Source organism: Salmo salar, chromosome ssa09, assembly GCF_905237065.1.
Source record: "Salmo salar chromosome ssa09, Ssal_v3.1, whole genome shotgun sequence".
In the NCBI taxonomy this organism is placed as follows: domain Eukaryota; kingdom Metazoa; phylum Chordata; class Actinopteri; order Salmoniformes; family Salmonidae; genus Salmo; species Salmo salar.
This window is the reverse complement of record NC_059450.1, coordinates 156607871-156622870: the sequence shown is the minus strand read 5'-3', so window position 1 is coordinate 156622870 and position 15000 is coordinate 156607871. Positions and strand designations below refer to the sequence as shown.

The following is a 15000-nucleotide window of genomic DNA, read 5'->3' as shown; positions in this document are numbered from 1 at the left end:
TGTTGTTGTTCTCTGCAGGCTTCCTGGCCGGTGGTCAAGTCCTCAGACTGTTCCACGGTCACATGGATGAGTGTCTGGCCATCTCCATGCCTGACGACGGGGACGACAAACGCAGGTGAACAAAACAGCTGTCCTCCTGTTATTCTGTCCTCCTGTTACCATGTCCCTGTCCCCCTGTCCCTCTGTCCTCCTGTTACCATGTCCCCCTGTCCTCCTGTTACCATGTCCCTCTGTCCTCCTGTTACCATGTCCCTCTGTCCTCCTGTTACCCTGTCCTCCTGTTACCATGTCCCCCTGTCCTCCTGTTACCATGTCCCTCTGTCCTCCTGTTACCATGTCCCTCTGTCCTCCTGTTACCATGTCCCTCTGTCCTCCTGTTACCATGTCCCTCTGTCCTCCTGTTACCCTGTCCTCCTGTTACCATGTCCCTCTGTCCTCCTGTTACCATGTCCCCCTGTCCTCCTGTTACCATGTCCCTCTGTCCTCCTGTTATCATGTCCCTCTGTCCTCCTGTTACCATGTCCCTCTGTCCTCCTGTTACCATGTCCCTCTGTCCTCCTGTTACCATGTCCCTCTGTCCTCCTGTTACCATGTCCCCCTGTCCTCCTGTTACCATGTCCCTCTGTCCTCCTGTTACCATGTCCCCCTGTCCTCCTGTTACCATGTCCCTCTGTCCTCCTGTTACCATGTCCCTCTGTCCTCCTGTTACCATGTCCCTCTGTCCTCCTGTTACCATGTCCCTCTGTCCTCCTGTTACCATGTCCCTCTGTCCTCCTGTTACCATGTCCCTCTGTCCTCCTGTTACCATGTCCCTCTGTCCTCCTGTTACCATGTCCCTCTGTCCTCCTGTTACCATGTCCCTCTGTCCTCCTGTTACCATGTCCCTCTGTCCTCCTGTTACCATGTCCCTCTGTCCTCCTGTTACCCTGTCCTCCTGTTATTCTGTCCTCCTGTTACAATGTCCCTCTGTCCTCCTGTTACCCTGTCCTTCAGTCCTCTTGTTACCCTGTCCTCCTGGTACCATGTCCCTCTGTCATCCTGTTACCCTGTCCTCCTGTATTCCTGTCCTGCTGTTGTCCTGTTGTCCTGCAACCCTGTCCTCCTTTTACCCTGTCCCTCTGTCTTCCTGTCCCTCTGTCCTCATGTTACCATTTCCCCCTGTCCTCCTGTTATCATGCTCCCTGTCCTTCTGTTACCCTGTCAAATCTGTTACCATGTCCTTCTGTCCTCATGTTACCCTGTCCTCCTGTTTCAGTCTCCTGTTATCCTGTCCCTCTGTCCTCTTGTTACCATGTCCCTCTGTCCTCCTGTTACCATGTCCCTCTGTCCTCCTGTTATCCTGTCCCTCTGTCCTCTTGTTACCATGTCCCCCTGTCCTCCTGTTACCATGTCCCCCTGTCCTCTTGTGTCCATGTCCCCCTGTCCTCCTGTTACCATGTCCCCCTGTCCTCCTGTTACCATGTCCCCCTGTCCTCCTGTTACCATGTCTCCCTGTCCTCCTGTTACCATGTCCCCCTGTCCTCCTGTTACCATGTCCCCCTGTCCTCCTGTTACCATGTCCCCCTGTCCTCTTGTCCCCCTGTCCTCCTGTTACCATGTCCCCCTGTCCTCTTGTTACCATGTCCCCCTGTCCTCTTGTGACCATGTCCCCCTGTCCTCCTGTTACCATGTCCCCCTGTCCTCTTGTCCCCCTGTCCCCCTGTTACCATGTCCCCCTGTACTCTTGTCCCCCTGTCCCCCTGTCCTCCTGTTACCATGTCCCCCTGTCCTCTTGTTACCATGTCCCCCTGTCCTCCTGTTACCATGTCCCCCTGTCCTCTTGTCCCCCTGTCCCCCTGTCCTCCTGTTACCATGTCCCCCTGTCCTCCTGTTACCATGTCCCCCTGTCCTCTTGTTACCATGTCCCCCTGTCCTCTTGTTACCATGTCCCTCTGTCCTCTTGTTACCATGTCCCCTGTCCTCTTGTTACCATGTCCCCCTGTCCTCCTGTTACCATGTCCCCCTGTCCTCTTGTTACCATGTCCCCCTGTCCTCTTGTTACCATGTCCCTCTGTCCTCCTGTTACCATGTCCCCCTGTCCTCTTGTTACCATGTCCCCCTGTCCTCCTGTTACCATGTCCCCCTGTCCTCTTGTTACCATGTCCCCCTGTCCTCCTGTTACCATGTCCCCCTGTCCTCTTGTTACCATGTCCCCCTGTCCTCCTGTTACCATGTCCCTCGAACATCAACAGATACACACCTGTCATGTGTTCCTGCTGTTATTACTTTTTGTATTTGCCACTCTTCCTCCTTCTCTACCTCCTCTTCCGCCTCCTCCTTCTCTACCTCCTCTTCCTCCTCCTCCTTCTCTACATCCTCTTCCTCCTCCTTCTTCTCTACATCCTCCTCCTCCTCCTCCTCCTCCTCCTTCTCTACCTCCTCTTCCTCCTGCTACTCCTCCTTCTCTACATCCTCTTCCTCCTCCTCTTCCTCCTTCTCTACCTCCTCTTCCTCTTCCTCCTCCTCCTTCTCTACCTCCTCTTCCTCCTCCTCCTTCTCTACCTCCTCTTCCTCCTGCTCCTCCTCCTTCTCTACATCCTCTTCCTCCTCCTCCTTCTCTACATCCTCCTCCTCCTTCTCTACCTCCTCTTCCTCTTCCTCTTCCTCCTCCTCCTTCTCTACCTCCTCTTCCTCCTGCTTTTCCTCCTTCTCTACCTCCTCTTCCTCCTCCTTCTTCTCTACCTCCTCTTCCTCCTCCTTCTTCTCTACCTCCTCCTCCTTCTCTTCTCCTTCCTCCTCCTTCTCTATCTCCTCCTCCTCCTCCCCTTCCTCCCCCCTCCAACCTGCACCTCCCTCCTCCTCCTCCTCTTCCTCCTACTTTTGCTCCTCCTCCTCCTCCTCCTCCTCTCTGTAGCACCGCCCACTATGAAGGAGGAGCTGTGTGTAGCCAGGCCCGTTCATTATGGAGACTGGAGCCTCTGAGAATCAGGTTACTGGCTCTTCTGTCTGTTCCCCATGACATAAAAACACAACTGTGTTGTTTTCATAAAAACTCCAATTCACTACTTAAAGGGATTCTTCTGGATTTTAACAATAAAGCCCTTTATCTACTTCCCCGGAGTCATGCCTCTGCGCGCTGTTTGTTTGAAGGAAGTTGCAAACTAGCGATTAGTCAATTGCTAACTACCATTAGCACAATGACTGGAAGTCAATGGTAACTGCTAGCATGCTAGTCTTTGCGCTAACTCTAGTTAGCATTGGCTTTAGAAAACTACCTCTAACTTCCTTCATTCTGGACTCAGATACATAACAATGGTATCCACGAGCTCATCTGACTCTGAGGAAGTAAATAAATTGCTTCATTGCAAAAATCCCAAAGTATCCCTTTAATTGATTAACCGTCCATGGACGTGTTGTACCTTCCTGTGCGTTTTGAAAGGTACTGTATGCAGTCAAATCAAATGAAATGAAATGTATTTATATAGCCCTTCTTACATCAGCTGATATCACAAAGTGCTGTACAGAAACCCAGCCTAAAACCCTAAACAGCAAGCAATGCAGGTGTAGAAGCACGGTGGCTAGGAAAAACTCCCTAGAAAGGCCAGAACCTAGGAAGAAACCTAGAGAGGAACCAGGCTATGAGGGGTGGCCAGTCCTCTTCTGGCTGTGCCGGGTGGAGATTATAACAGCACATGGCCTAGATGTTCAAATGTTCATAAATGACCAGCATGGTCAAATAATAAAAATCATAGTGGTTGTCGAGGGTGCAACAAGTCAGTAACACAAGAGTAAGTGTCAGTTGGCTTTTTCATAGCCGATCTTTGAGAGTAACTATACTGTATGCAGTGTCAGTGTGCTTCAATTTGATCCAAAATAAAGCATGAATCCATGTAGCAGTACCATGTTGAGGCTAAGTGTGTCCCTTGTCTGCCCCGGTAGCTGGAGCGGCAGCCACATGAAGTGTGGCCAGTCGTTCCGTGTGCGCCACATCACCACGGGCCGCTACCTCTGTCTGGACGAGGAGAAGGGCCTAATGGTCCTCGACCCTGAGAGGGCCAACACCAAACTGTCTGCCTTCAGCTTCCGCGTGTCAAAGGTCAGATACCCTCACTGTTATTCTATTGTCAATGTTCTGGTCGTTGCTCAGTTGTTTTAGTGTTGTTCTAGTGTTTTTTTTTTGTTACTATAAACTCAGAACTCATGGTCATAACTAGGGACTTTCCCTAGACCACGTGACCTGAACAGGAAAAACTCTGGGTCTTCATTGGTCAGGTGACAGATCAGAACTCAGGGACCTAGTCGTAGCCTATGATGCTCTCTCTCATATTTCCTTCTTCTTCTTCTCTTCTTTCTCTCTTCTTCTTCTCTTCTTTCTCTCTCTTCTTCTTCTCTTCTTTCTCTCCTACATTGCCCCCAAACTGGTTCCCTTGAACAGGAGAAGGTGGAACAGGCCCGTAAGCGAGACGTGGAGGGAATGGGTATCCCAGAGATCAAGTATGGAGAGTCCATGTGTTTTGTCCAACACGTGTCCACCAGCCTGTGGCTTACCTACGCATCCCTGGATGCTAAGGCTGCTCGTTTGGGGACCATGAAGAGGAAGGTAGGGGCTGGGTTTAAGGTTTATTTAAAGGTATAGTTTGAGATTTTGTCAGGTAAGTCATAGTAACCCAGAGTCAGGTGAAGTCATTGATAACATTTTTATGTCTCGTCGTGCAGTTTGAAGAAAGTTGAAGGAATATTTCCGGAGCCATTGCTAGCTGGCGTTAGAGCAAAGACTAGAAGTCTATGGGATTAGCTAGTGTTAGCGCAATCAGCTAGTTGATTCCATAGACTTCCAGTCATTGTGCTAGCTCTAGATAGCAATGTCTACAGAAACTACCTTCAACTTCCTTCAAAATGCATGCAGAAACAAAAATGGTATCTATGAATTCATCTGACTCTGGGTAAAAAAAAGTATTTTACCATTATTTAACTAGGCAAGTCAGTTACAAACAATTTCTTATTTCCTAGGTTACTGCTAGCATGCTAGTCTTTGCGCTAACTCTCGTTTGCCTTGTTCAGGGGCAAAACAACATATTTTTACCTTGTCAGCTTGGGGATTTGATCTTGCAACCTTTTGGTTACTAGTCCAACACTCTAACCACTAGGCTACCTGCCGCCCCACATATTTATGAGTTCATCTGACTCTGGGCAAATGGCTTAATTTACAAAATCTTAAACTATCCCTTTAACAGACAGAAACATACCCCTAGTGAAAAAGAAGGCAGAGGCTTAGGTTCATTCAACATGGACATATATAGAAACATAGCCCTAACCCTGGGGCCCATGAAGAGAAAGGTACTGTCCGGTGCAGTTACCATTGAATGCTCCTGCAGACCGCTGTTCTCTGGACCACCAAGGACCACTGTTCTCTGGACCACTAGGGACCACTAGGGACCACTGTGACTGAGTGGCGCAGCGGTCTAAGACACTGCATCTCAGTGCAAGAGGTGTCACTACAGTCCCTGGTTTGGATCCAGGCTGCATCACATCCACCCATGACTGGGAGTCCCATAGGGCGGTGCACAATTGGCCCAGCGTTGTCTGGGTTTGGCCAGAGTAGGCCGTCACTGTAAATACGAATTTGTCCTTAACTAACTTGCCTAGTTAAGATAAAGGTTAAAATAAAAAAATACTTTATTGCATTAATTAGTTGTCTCTGTGATAATAAACCAAGCTTCCAGACTTACTCACCAGCCGATGCTGGGCGTGTGTGTACACTACTTGATGGAAAACTTGTGCACTGTCTTTCAGGGTTAGTTCTAAATGCTGTCCCCCCCCCTTCTCTTGTCCCCAGGCCATTCTGCACCAGGAGGGGCACATGGACGATGCCCTGTCCGTGGCCCGGTCCCAGACAGAGGAGTCTCAGGCTGCTAGAATGATCTTCAACACCACGGGACTCTTCAGGCAGTTTATCAAGTACGACCAGCACACACGCACACGCACACGCGCACACACACACACACACACACACACACACACACACACACACACACACACACACACACACACACACACACACACACACACACACACACACACACACACAGTTCTATGCTCTTGTGTAGTTTTTTGGACGTTTCCACTGGAAGGTATTTTGTAAAGGACGACAAATAGTGTGCAGATATCTCTATTCTTCTCATGATATTTTTGTACCCTGCGGGGATAATTGTTGGACGTACTTTTGATTTTATGTCTGTGTGCTCTGTCCCAGGGGTCTGGACTCCCTGCAGGGGAAGAATAAGTCCCCTGTCCCCGTGTCTCTACCCCTGGACGGGGTCGTCCTCTCCCTGCAGGACCTTATCTTCTACTTCCGTCCCCCTGAAGACGAGCTGGAACACGAGGAGAAACAGACAAAGCTACGCTCCCTTCGAAACCGACAGAACCTCTTCCAAGAGGAGGTCAATATCAATAACCCTTTCAGATTTAAAGTCCATAGAGTGCCTACTTAGATGTTCTTGAGATGTTTGGCTTCAACTCGACTGAAGCGCTGTCCATTCACCTCCTGAAGAGTAGATTCACCATGAACTAACCCTATATGGTCTAACCCTATGACCACGTGGGTATATGATCTAACCATATGACCACGTGGGTATATGAACTAACCCTATGACCGCGTGGGTACAGGATCTAACCCTATGACCGCGTGGGTACAGGATCTAACCCTATGACCACGTGGGTACAGGATCTAACCCTATGACCACGTGGGTACAGGATCTAAACCCTATGACCACGTGGGTATATGATCTAACCCTACGTGTGTTGACCTCTCCATCAGGGTATGATCACCATCGTGCTAGAGTGTATCGACCGTCTGAATGTTTACAACACTGCTGCTCACTTCTCTGAGTTCGCTGGAGAGGAGGCCGCTGAGTCCTGGAAGGAGATTGTCAACTTGCTCTATGAGCTGCTGGGTATGACAAAAATAGTTTTTATTATACAGTCCACAGAAATGTGTCTTGTGCTTTATCCCACTGTTTATCAGTGCATAGCTTGAAGAAATGTATCGTGGAGCAAAACACTATATATACACAAAAGCACAAACATTGAATCACTCATACTAAAAATAAAAACTCAAAAAAAACTGTAAAAAAAAACAATGCATGAAGAGGTGGAGGCATGATGAATATTGTTGATGTTAATGATTCAACATATCTCTCCCTCCCTCCACCTGTTCTCTCCCTCCACCTGTTCTCCCTCCCTCCACCTGTTCTCTCCCTCCACCTGTTCTCCCTCCCTCCACCTGTTCTCTCTCCCTCCACCTGTTCTCTCTCCCTCCACCTGTTCTCTCTCCCTCCACCTCTTCTCTCTCCCTCCACCTGTTCTCCCTCCCTCCACCTGTTCTCTCTCCCTCCACCTGTTCTCTCTCCCTCCACCTGTTCTCCCTCCCTCCACCTGTTCTCCCTCCCTCCACCTGTTCTCCCTCCCTCCACCTCTTCTCCCTCCATCCACCTGTTCTCTCTCCCTCCACCTGTTCTCCCTCCCTCCACCTGTTCTCTCCCTCCACCTGTTCTCCCTCCCTCCACCTGTTCTCTCCCTCCACCTGTTCTCCCTCCCTCCACCTGTTCTCTCTCCCTCCACCTGTTCTCTCTCCCTCCACCTGTTCTCCCTCCCTCCACCTGTTCTCCCTCCATCCACCTGTTCTCTCCCTCCACCTGTTCTCTCTCCCTCCACCTGTTCTCTCTCCCTCCACCTGTTCTCTCTCCCTCCACCTGTTCTCTCTCCCTCCACTTCTTCTCCCTCCCTCCACCTGTTCTCCCTCCCTCCACCTGTTCTCTCTCCCTCCACGTGTTCTCTCTCCCTCCACCTGTTCTCCCTCCCTCCACCTGTTCTCCCTCCCTCCACCTGTTCTCTCCCTCCACCTGTTCTCCCTCCCTCCACCTGTTCTCCCTCCATCCACCTGTTCTCTCCCTCCACCTGTTCTCCCTCCCTCCACCTGTTCTCTCCCTCCACCTGTTCTCTCTCCCTCCACCTGTTCTCCCTCCCTCCACCTGTTCTCTCTCCCTCCACCTGTTCTCTCTCCCTCCACCTGTTCTCCCTCCATCCACCTGTTCTCCCTCCCTCCACCTGTTCTCCCTCCCTCCACCTGTTCTCTCTCCCTCCACCTGTTCTCTCTCCCTCCACCTGTTCTCTCCCTCCACCTGTTCTCTCTCCCTCCACCTGTTCTCTCTCCCTCCACCTGTTCTCCCTCCCTCCACCTGTTCTCCCTCCCTCCACCTGTTCTCTCCCTCCACCTGTTCTCTCTCCCTCCACCTGTTCTCCCTCCCTCCACCTGTTCTCTCCCTCCACCTGTTCTCTCTCCCTCCACCTCTTCTCCCTCCCTCCACCTGTTCTCTCCCTCCACCTGTTCTCCCTCCCTCCACCTGTTCTCTCCCTCCACCTGTTCTCTCTCCCTCCACCTGTTCTCTCTCCCTCCACCTGTTCTCTCCCTCCACCTGTTCTCCCTCCCTCCACCTGTTCTCTCTCCCTCCACCTGTTCTCCCTCCATCCACCTGTTCTCTCCCTCCACCTGTTCTCTCTCCCTCCACCTGTTCTCTCTCCCTCCACCTGTTCTCTCCCTCCACCTGTTCTCTCTCCCTCCACCTGTTCTCCCTCCATCCACCTGTTCTCTCCCTCCACCTGTTCTCTCTCCCTCCACCTGTTCTCCCTCCATCCACCTGTTCTCTCCCTCCACCTGTTCTCTCCCTCCACCTGTTCTCTCCCTCCACCTGTTCTCCCTCCCTCCACCTGTTCTCTCCCTCCACCTGTTCTCCCTCCCTCCACCTGTTCTCTCCCTCCACCTGTTCTCTCTCCCTCCACCTGTTCTCTCTCCCTCCACCTGTTCTCCCTCCCTCCACCTGTTCTCTCCCTCCACCTGTTCTCTCTCCCTCCACCTGTTCTCCCTCCCTCCACCTGTTCTCTCTCCCTCCACCTGTTCTCCCTCCCTCCACCTGTTCTCTCCCTCCACCTGTTCTCTCTCCCTCCACCTGTTCTCTCCCTCCACCTGTTCTCTCTCCCTCCACCTGTTCTCTCTCCCTCCACCTGTTCTCTCTCCCTCCACCTGTTCTCTCCCTCCACCTGTTCTCTGTTCTCCCTCCCTCCACCTGTTCTCCCTCCATCCACCTGTTCTCTCCCTCCACCTGTTCTCTCCCTCCACCTGTTCTCTGTTCTCTCTCCCTCCACCTGTTCTCTCTCCCTCCACCTGTTCTCCCTCCCTCCACCTGTTCTCTCTCCCTCTACCTCTTCTCTCTCCCTCCACCTGTTCTCTCCCTCCACCTGTTCTCTCCCTCCACCTGTTCTCTCTCCCTCCACCTCTTCTCCCTCCCTCCACCTGTTCTCTCCCTCCACTTCTTCTCCCTCCCTCCACCTGTTCTCTCTCCCTCTACCTCTTCTCTCTCCCTCCACCTGTTCTCTCCCTCCACCTGTTCTCTCTCCCTCCACCTCTTCTCCCTCCCTCCACCTGTTCTCTCTCCCTCTACCTCTTCTCCCTCCCTCCACCTGTTCTCTCCCTCCACCTGTTCTCTCTCCCTCCACCTCTTCTCCCTCCCTCCACCTGTTCTCTCCCTCCACTTCTTCTCCCTCCCTCCACCTGTTCTCCCTCCCTCCACCTGTTCTCTCTCCCTCCACCTCTTCTCCCTCCCTCCACCTGTTCTCTCCCTCCACCTCTTCTCCCTCCCTCCACCTGTTCTCCCTCCCTCCACCTGTTCTCCCTCCATCCACCTGTTCTCTCCCTCCACCTCTTCTCCCTCCCTCCACCTGTTCTCTCTCCCTCCACTTCTTCTCCCTCCCTCCACCTGTTCTCCCTCCCAGCCTCTCTGATCAGGGGGAACCGCTCTAACTGCGCGCTGTTCTGTGATAACCTGGACTGGCTGGTCAGCAAACTGGACCGGCTGGAGGCCTCTTCAGGTACCTGGAGTTCTGCTCAATGCCACTCACCATGGCTAGGGGCAGGAGTTTTTCCTGGTTTAGGCTACTGATTAGGAAAAACTCAGGGCACTACCCATTTTCATATCTGACTTGAAGGTTCTTTCAGCACAGGACCGTGTTCATCACCCATTTCTCCCTCTTTCTCTTTTTACCTTTATTTAACTAGGCAAGTCAGTTAAGAACAAATTCTTATTTTCAATGACAGCCTAGGAACAGTGGGTTAACTGCCTTGTTCAGGGGCAGAACGACAGATTTGTACCTTGTCAGCTCGGGGATTCAGACTTGCAACCTTTCGGTTACTGGCCCAATGCTCTAACCACTAGGCTACCCTGCTGCCCCTCCTCCCTCTCCTCCCTCTCTCCAGGTATCTTGGAGGTGTTGCACTGTGTTCTGATTGAGAGTCCAGAGGTTCTGAACATCATTCAGGAGAACCACATCAAATCCATCATCTCTTTGCTGGACAAACATGGCAGAAACCACAAGGTCAGTGATGTCTGCAGATGTTTCGATGTTTGCACATCTGTAGGGTCTGGTTAGGTGTTAGCAGTGTAGTGGTGGAACTTCCATCATATAGCTGCCACTTTAAATATCTGCAAATATCAAACGGTCAAGAGGCCAAGGGGAAGAGGTAGGGAGTGAATCGGGACCAGCTGAGTTACTTCCCAGTTTGGAACCAACACTTCCTTGAACTTTCCTCACATTTCCCTGTCTCTGTCTCTCTCTGTCTCTCTCTGTCTCTGTCTCTGCCTCTGTCTCTCTCTGTCTCTCTCTTTGTCTCTCTCTCTGTCTCTCTCTGTCTCTCTCTCTCTGTCTCTCTCTCTGTCTCTCTCTCTGTCTCTCTCTGTCTCTCTCTGTCTCTCTCTGTGTCTCTCTCTGTCTCTCTCTGTCTCTGCCTCTGTCTCTCTCTGTCTCTGTCTCTTTCCTCTAGGTGTTGGACGTCCTCCGGTCTCTTTGTGTGTGTAACGGTGTCGCTGTAAGGTCCAATCAGAACCTCATCACAGAGAATCTATTTCCAGGTCGCGATCTCCTATTGCAGACCAACATCGTCAACTACGTAACCAGGTAATGTATAATATAATATATAACATATATAGTGTTAACATATCATTCAGAATATATAATATATACTGTTAAGAAATCATTCATACCCTTTGACTTATTTCACATTTTGTTGTGTTACAGCCTGGATTCAAAATTGATTAAATAAAATTTTTGTTCTCACCCATCTACACTCAAATCTAAACTCAAAGTGAAAAAATGTTTTTAGATTTAAAAAAAAAATAAAAAATCTCAGTTTTACTGAAAATGAAATACAGAAATATCAAATTTACATAAGTATTCACACCCCAACAACTTTCTACCTAAAGTAGAAACTTATAATATCTGTAAAATCTAACTAGACTCTTACCCGTATACATGGATGAACAATTCACGGCAGACTGGAACCATTTTACTCTGTTTTCTTTGGCCAGCGTTGTGTCAAGTCACTCTGGTTCACAATGACCGTGGCGTGTGCAGTTAGTAGCCCATCACAACTTTTATGAACTGATCTGTCGATAGCGCCCGCTAAATTCAGGGCATCCATGTTGTTGAGAAAAGTAGGAAAAACTTTTATAGTTTCTATTTGAGATTCTTCAAAGTAGCCACCCTTTGCCTTGATGACAGCTTTGCACACTCGAGGCATTCTCTCAACCAGCTTCACCTGGAATGCTTTTCCAACAGTCTTGAAGGTGTTCCCACATATGCTGAGCACTTGTTAGCTGCTTTTCCTTCACTCTGCGGTCCAACTCATCCCAAACATTCTCAATTGGGTTGAGGTCGGGTGATTGTGGAGGCCAGCTCATCTGATGCAGCACTTCATCCCTCTCCTTCTTGGTCAAATAGCCCTTACACAGCCTGGAGGTGTGTTGGGTCATTGTCCTGTCGAAAAACAAATGATAGTCCCACTAAGCCCAAACCAGATGGGATGGCATATCGCTGCAGAATGCTGTGGTAGCCATGCTGGTTAAGTGTGCCTTGAATTCTAAATAAACCACTGACAGTATCACCAGCAAAGCACCATCACACCTCCCCCTCCATGCTTCACGGTGGGAACCACACGCAGAGATCATCCGTTCACCTACTCTGCTTCTCTCAAAGACACGGCGGTTGGAACCAAAAAATCTCAAATTTGGACTCAGAACAACCTACCTACCTCATGAAGCTGCTTGAGAGAATGTCAAAGAGTGTGCAATGCTGTCATCAAGGCAAAGGGTGGCTACTCTGAAAAATCCAAAATATATTTTGATTTGTTTAACACTTTTTTTTGTTTACTAAATTATTCCATATGTGTTATTTTATAGTTTTGATGTCTTCACTATTATTCTACAATTGTAGAAAATAGTAAAAATAACGAAACTGTATGTATAGTTTCCTGAAACGGGTCACATTTCAGCTCTTCATTTTTAAATCATTTGTATAAATGTCTGAAAAAAACAATTCCACTTTGACATTATTGTGGAGTATTATTTGTAGGCCAGTGTCACAAAATCTCAATGTAATCCATTTTTAATTCAGGCTGTAACACAACAAAATCTGGAAAAAGTCAAGGGGTGTGAATACTTTCTATAGGCACTGTAAAAAAAAAAAAAATATATATATATATATATGTGTGTGTAGATTATATATAGATACTGTATAGATATAGTAATAGATACTGTATAGATATAGTGATAGATACTGTATAGATATAGTGATAGATACTGTATAGATATAGTGATAGATACTGTATAGATATAGTAATAGATACTGTATAGATATAGTGATAGATACTGTGTAGATTATATATAGATACTGTATAGATATAGTGATAGATACTGTATAGATATAGTAATAGATACTGTATAGATATAGTAATAGATACTGTATAGATATAGTGATAGATACTGTATAGATATAGTGATAGATACTGTATAGATATAGTAATAGATACTGTATAGATATAGTGATAGATACTGTATAGATATAGTAATAGATACTGTATAGATATAGTGATAGATACTGTATAGATATAGTGATAGATACTGTATAGATATAGTGATAGATACTGTATAGATATAGTAATAGATACTGTATAGATATAGTGATAGATACTGTGTAGATATTGTGATAGATACTGTGTAGATATTGTGATAGATACTGTGTAGATATAGTGATAGATACTGTGTAGATATTGTGATAGATACTGTGTAGATATAGCGATAGATACTGTATAGATATAGTAATAGATACTGTATAGATATAGTGATAGATACTGTATAGATATAGTAATAGATACTGTATAGATATAGTAATAGATACTGTATAGATATAGTGATAGATACTGTATAGATATAGTAATAGATACTGTATAGATATAGTGATAGATACTGTGTAGATATTGTGATAGATACTGTGTAGATATAGTGATAGATACTGTGTAGATATTGTGATAGATACTGTGTAGATATAGTGATAGATACTGTGTAGATATTGTGATAGATACTGTGTAGATATAGTGATAGATACTGTATAGATATAGTGATAGATACTGTATAGATATAGTAATAGATACTGTATAGATATAGTAATAGATACTGTATAGATATAGTAATAGATACTGTATAGATATAGTAATAGATACTGTATAGATATAGTAATAGATACTGTATAGATATAGATATACAGTGCATTTAGAAAGTATTCAGACCCCTTGACTTTTTCCACATTTTGTTACGTTACAGCCGTATTCTAAAATGGATTAAATAAAAACAAATCCTCATCAATCTTCAAAGAATTCACCATAATGACAAAGTGAATTTTTTTATTGTTTTAAATGTTTATTTTGTATTAAATAAAATAAAAACAAATACCTTATTTATATAAATATTCAGACCCTTTGCTATGAGACTCGAAATTGAGCTCAGGTACATCCTGTTTCCATTGATCATCTTTGAGATGTTTCTACAACTTGATTGGAATCCACCTGTGGTAAATTCAATTGATTGGACATGGAAAGGTACACAGCTGTCTATATAAGGTCCCACTGTTGACAGTGCATGTCACAGCAAATACCAAGCCATGAGGTCGAAGGAATTGTCTGTAGAGCTCTGAGACAGGATTGTGGCGAGGCACAGATCTGGTGAAGGGTACCAACAAATCTACAGCATTGAAGGTCCCCAAGAATGTAGTGGCCTTCATCATTCTGAAATGGAAGACATTTGGAACCAACAAGACTCTTTCTAGAGCTGGCCTCCCGGCCAAACTGAGCAATCGGGGAGAAGGGCCTTGTTCAGGGAGGTGACCAAGAATCTTATGGTCACTCTGACAGAGCTTCAGAGTTCCTCTGTGGAGAGAGGAGAACATTCCAGAAGGACAACCATCTCTGCAGCACTCCACCAATCAGGCCTTTATGGTAGAGTGGCCAGACAGAAGCCACTCCTCAGTAAAAGACATGACAGCCCGCTTGCAGTTTGACCAAAAGGCACCTAAAGGACTCTCAGACCATGAGAAACAAGATTCTCTGGTCTGATGAAACCAAGAATGAACTCTGGAGGAACATCACATCACATCTGGAGAAAACCTGGCACCATCCTTACGGTGAAGCATGGTGGTGGCAGCATCATGCTGTGGTGATGTTTTTCAGAAGCAGGGATTGAGAGACTAATCAGGTTTGAGTGAAAGATGAACGGAGCAAAGTACAGAGAGATCCTTGATGAAAACCTGCTCCAGAGCGCTCAGGACCTCAGACTGGGGTGAAGGTTCACCTTCCAACAGGACAACGACCCTAAGCACACAGCCAAGACAACGCAGGAGTGGCTTAAGGACAAGTCTCTGAATGTCCTTGAGTGGCCCAGCCTGAGCCAGGACTTGAACCCAATCCAACATCTCTGGAGAGACCTGAAAATAGCTGTGCAGCGACGCTCCCCATCCAACCTGACAGAGCTTGAGAGGATCTGCAGATCTTGTAGCGTCATACCCAAGAAGACTCAAGGCTGTAATCACTGCCAATGATGCTTCAACTAAATGCTGATTAAAGGGTCTGAATACTTATGTAAA

General features: G+C 47.4%; 1 protein-coding gene across 5 annotated transcripts in view; it reads left to right on the top strand.

Annotated features, from left to right (window-relative positions):
- The window catches only part of ryr1b (ryanodine receptor 1b (skeletal)), a 305047-nt gene that overhangs the window by 103346 nt on the left and 186701 nt on the right, over window positions 1-15000 (top strand). For all 5 annotated transcript variants that reach the window (XM_045724892.1, XM_045724889.1, XM_045724890.1 and 2 more), the window contains exons 8-17: window positions 19-115; window positions 2894-2968; window positions 3919-4075; window positions 4415-4579; window positions 5816-5937; window positions 6233-6419; window positions 6797-6932; window positions 9808-9903; window positions 10289-10407; window positions 10853-10986. In XM_045724892.1, coding sequence (XP_045580848.1) covers window positions 19-115; window positions 2894-2968; window positions 3919-4075; window positions 4415-4579; window positions 5816-5937; window positions 6233-6419; window positions 6797-6932; window positions 9808-9903; window positions 10289-10407; window positions 10853-10986 — 1288 coding nt within the window. The remainder of the gene's footprint in view (window positions 1-18; window positions 116-2893; window positions 2969-3918; window positions 4076-4414; window positions 4580-5815; window positions 5938-6232; window positions 6420-6796; window positions 6933-9807; window positions 9904-10288; window positions 10408-10852; window positions 10987-15000) is intronic.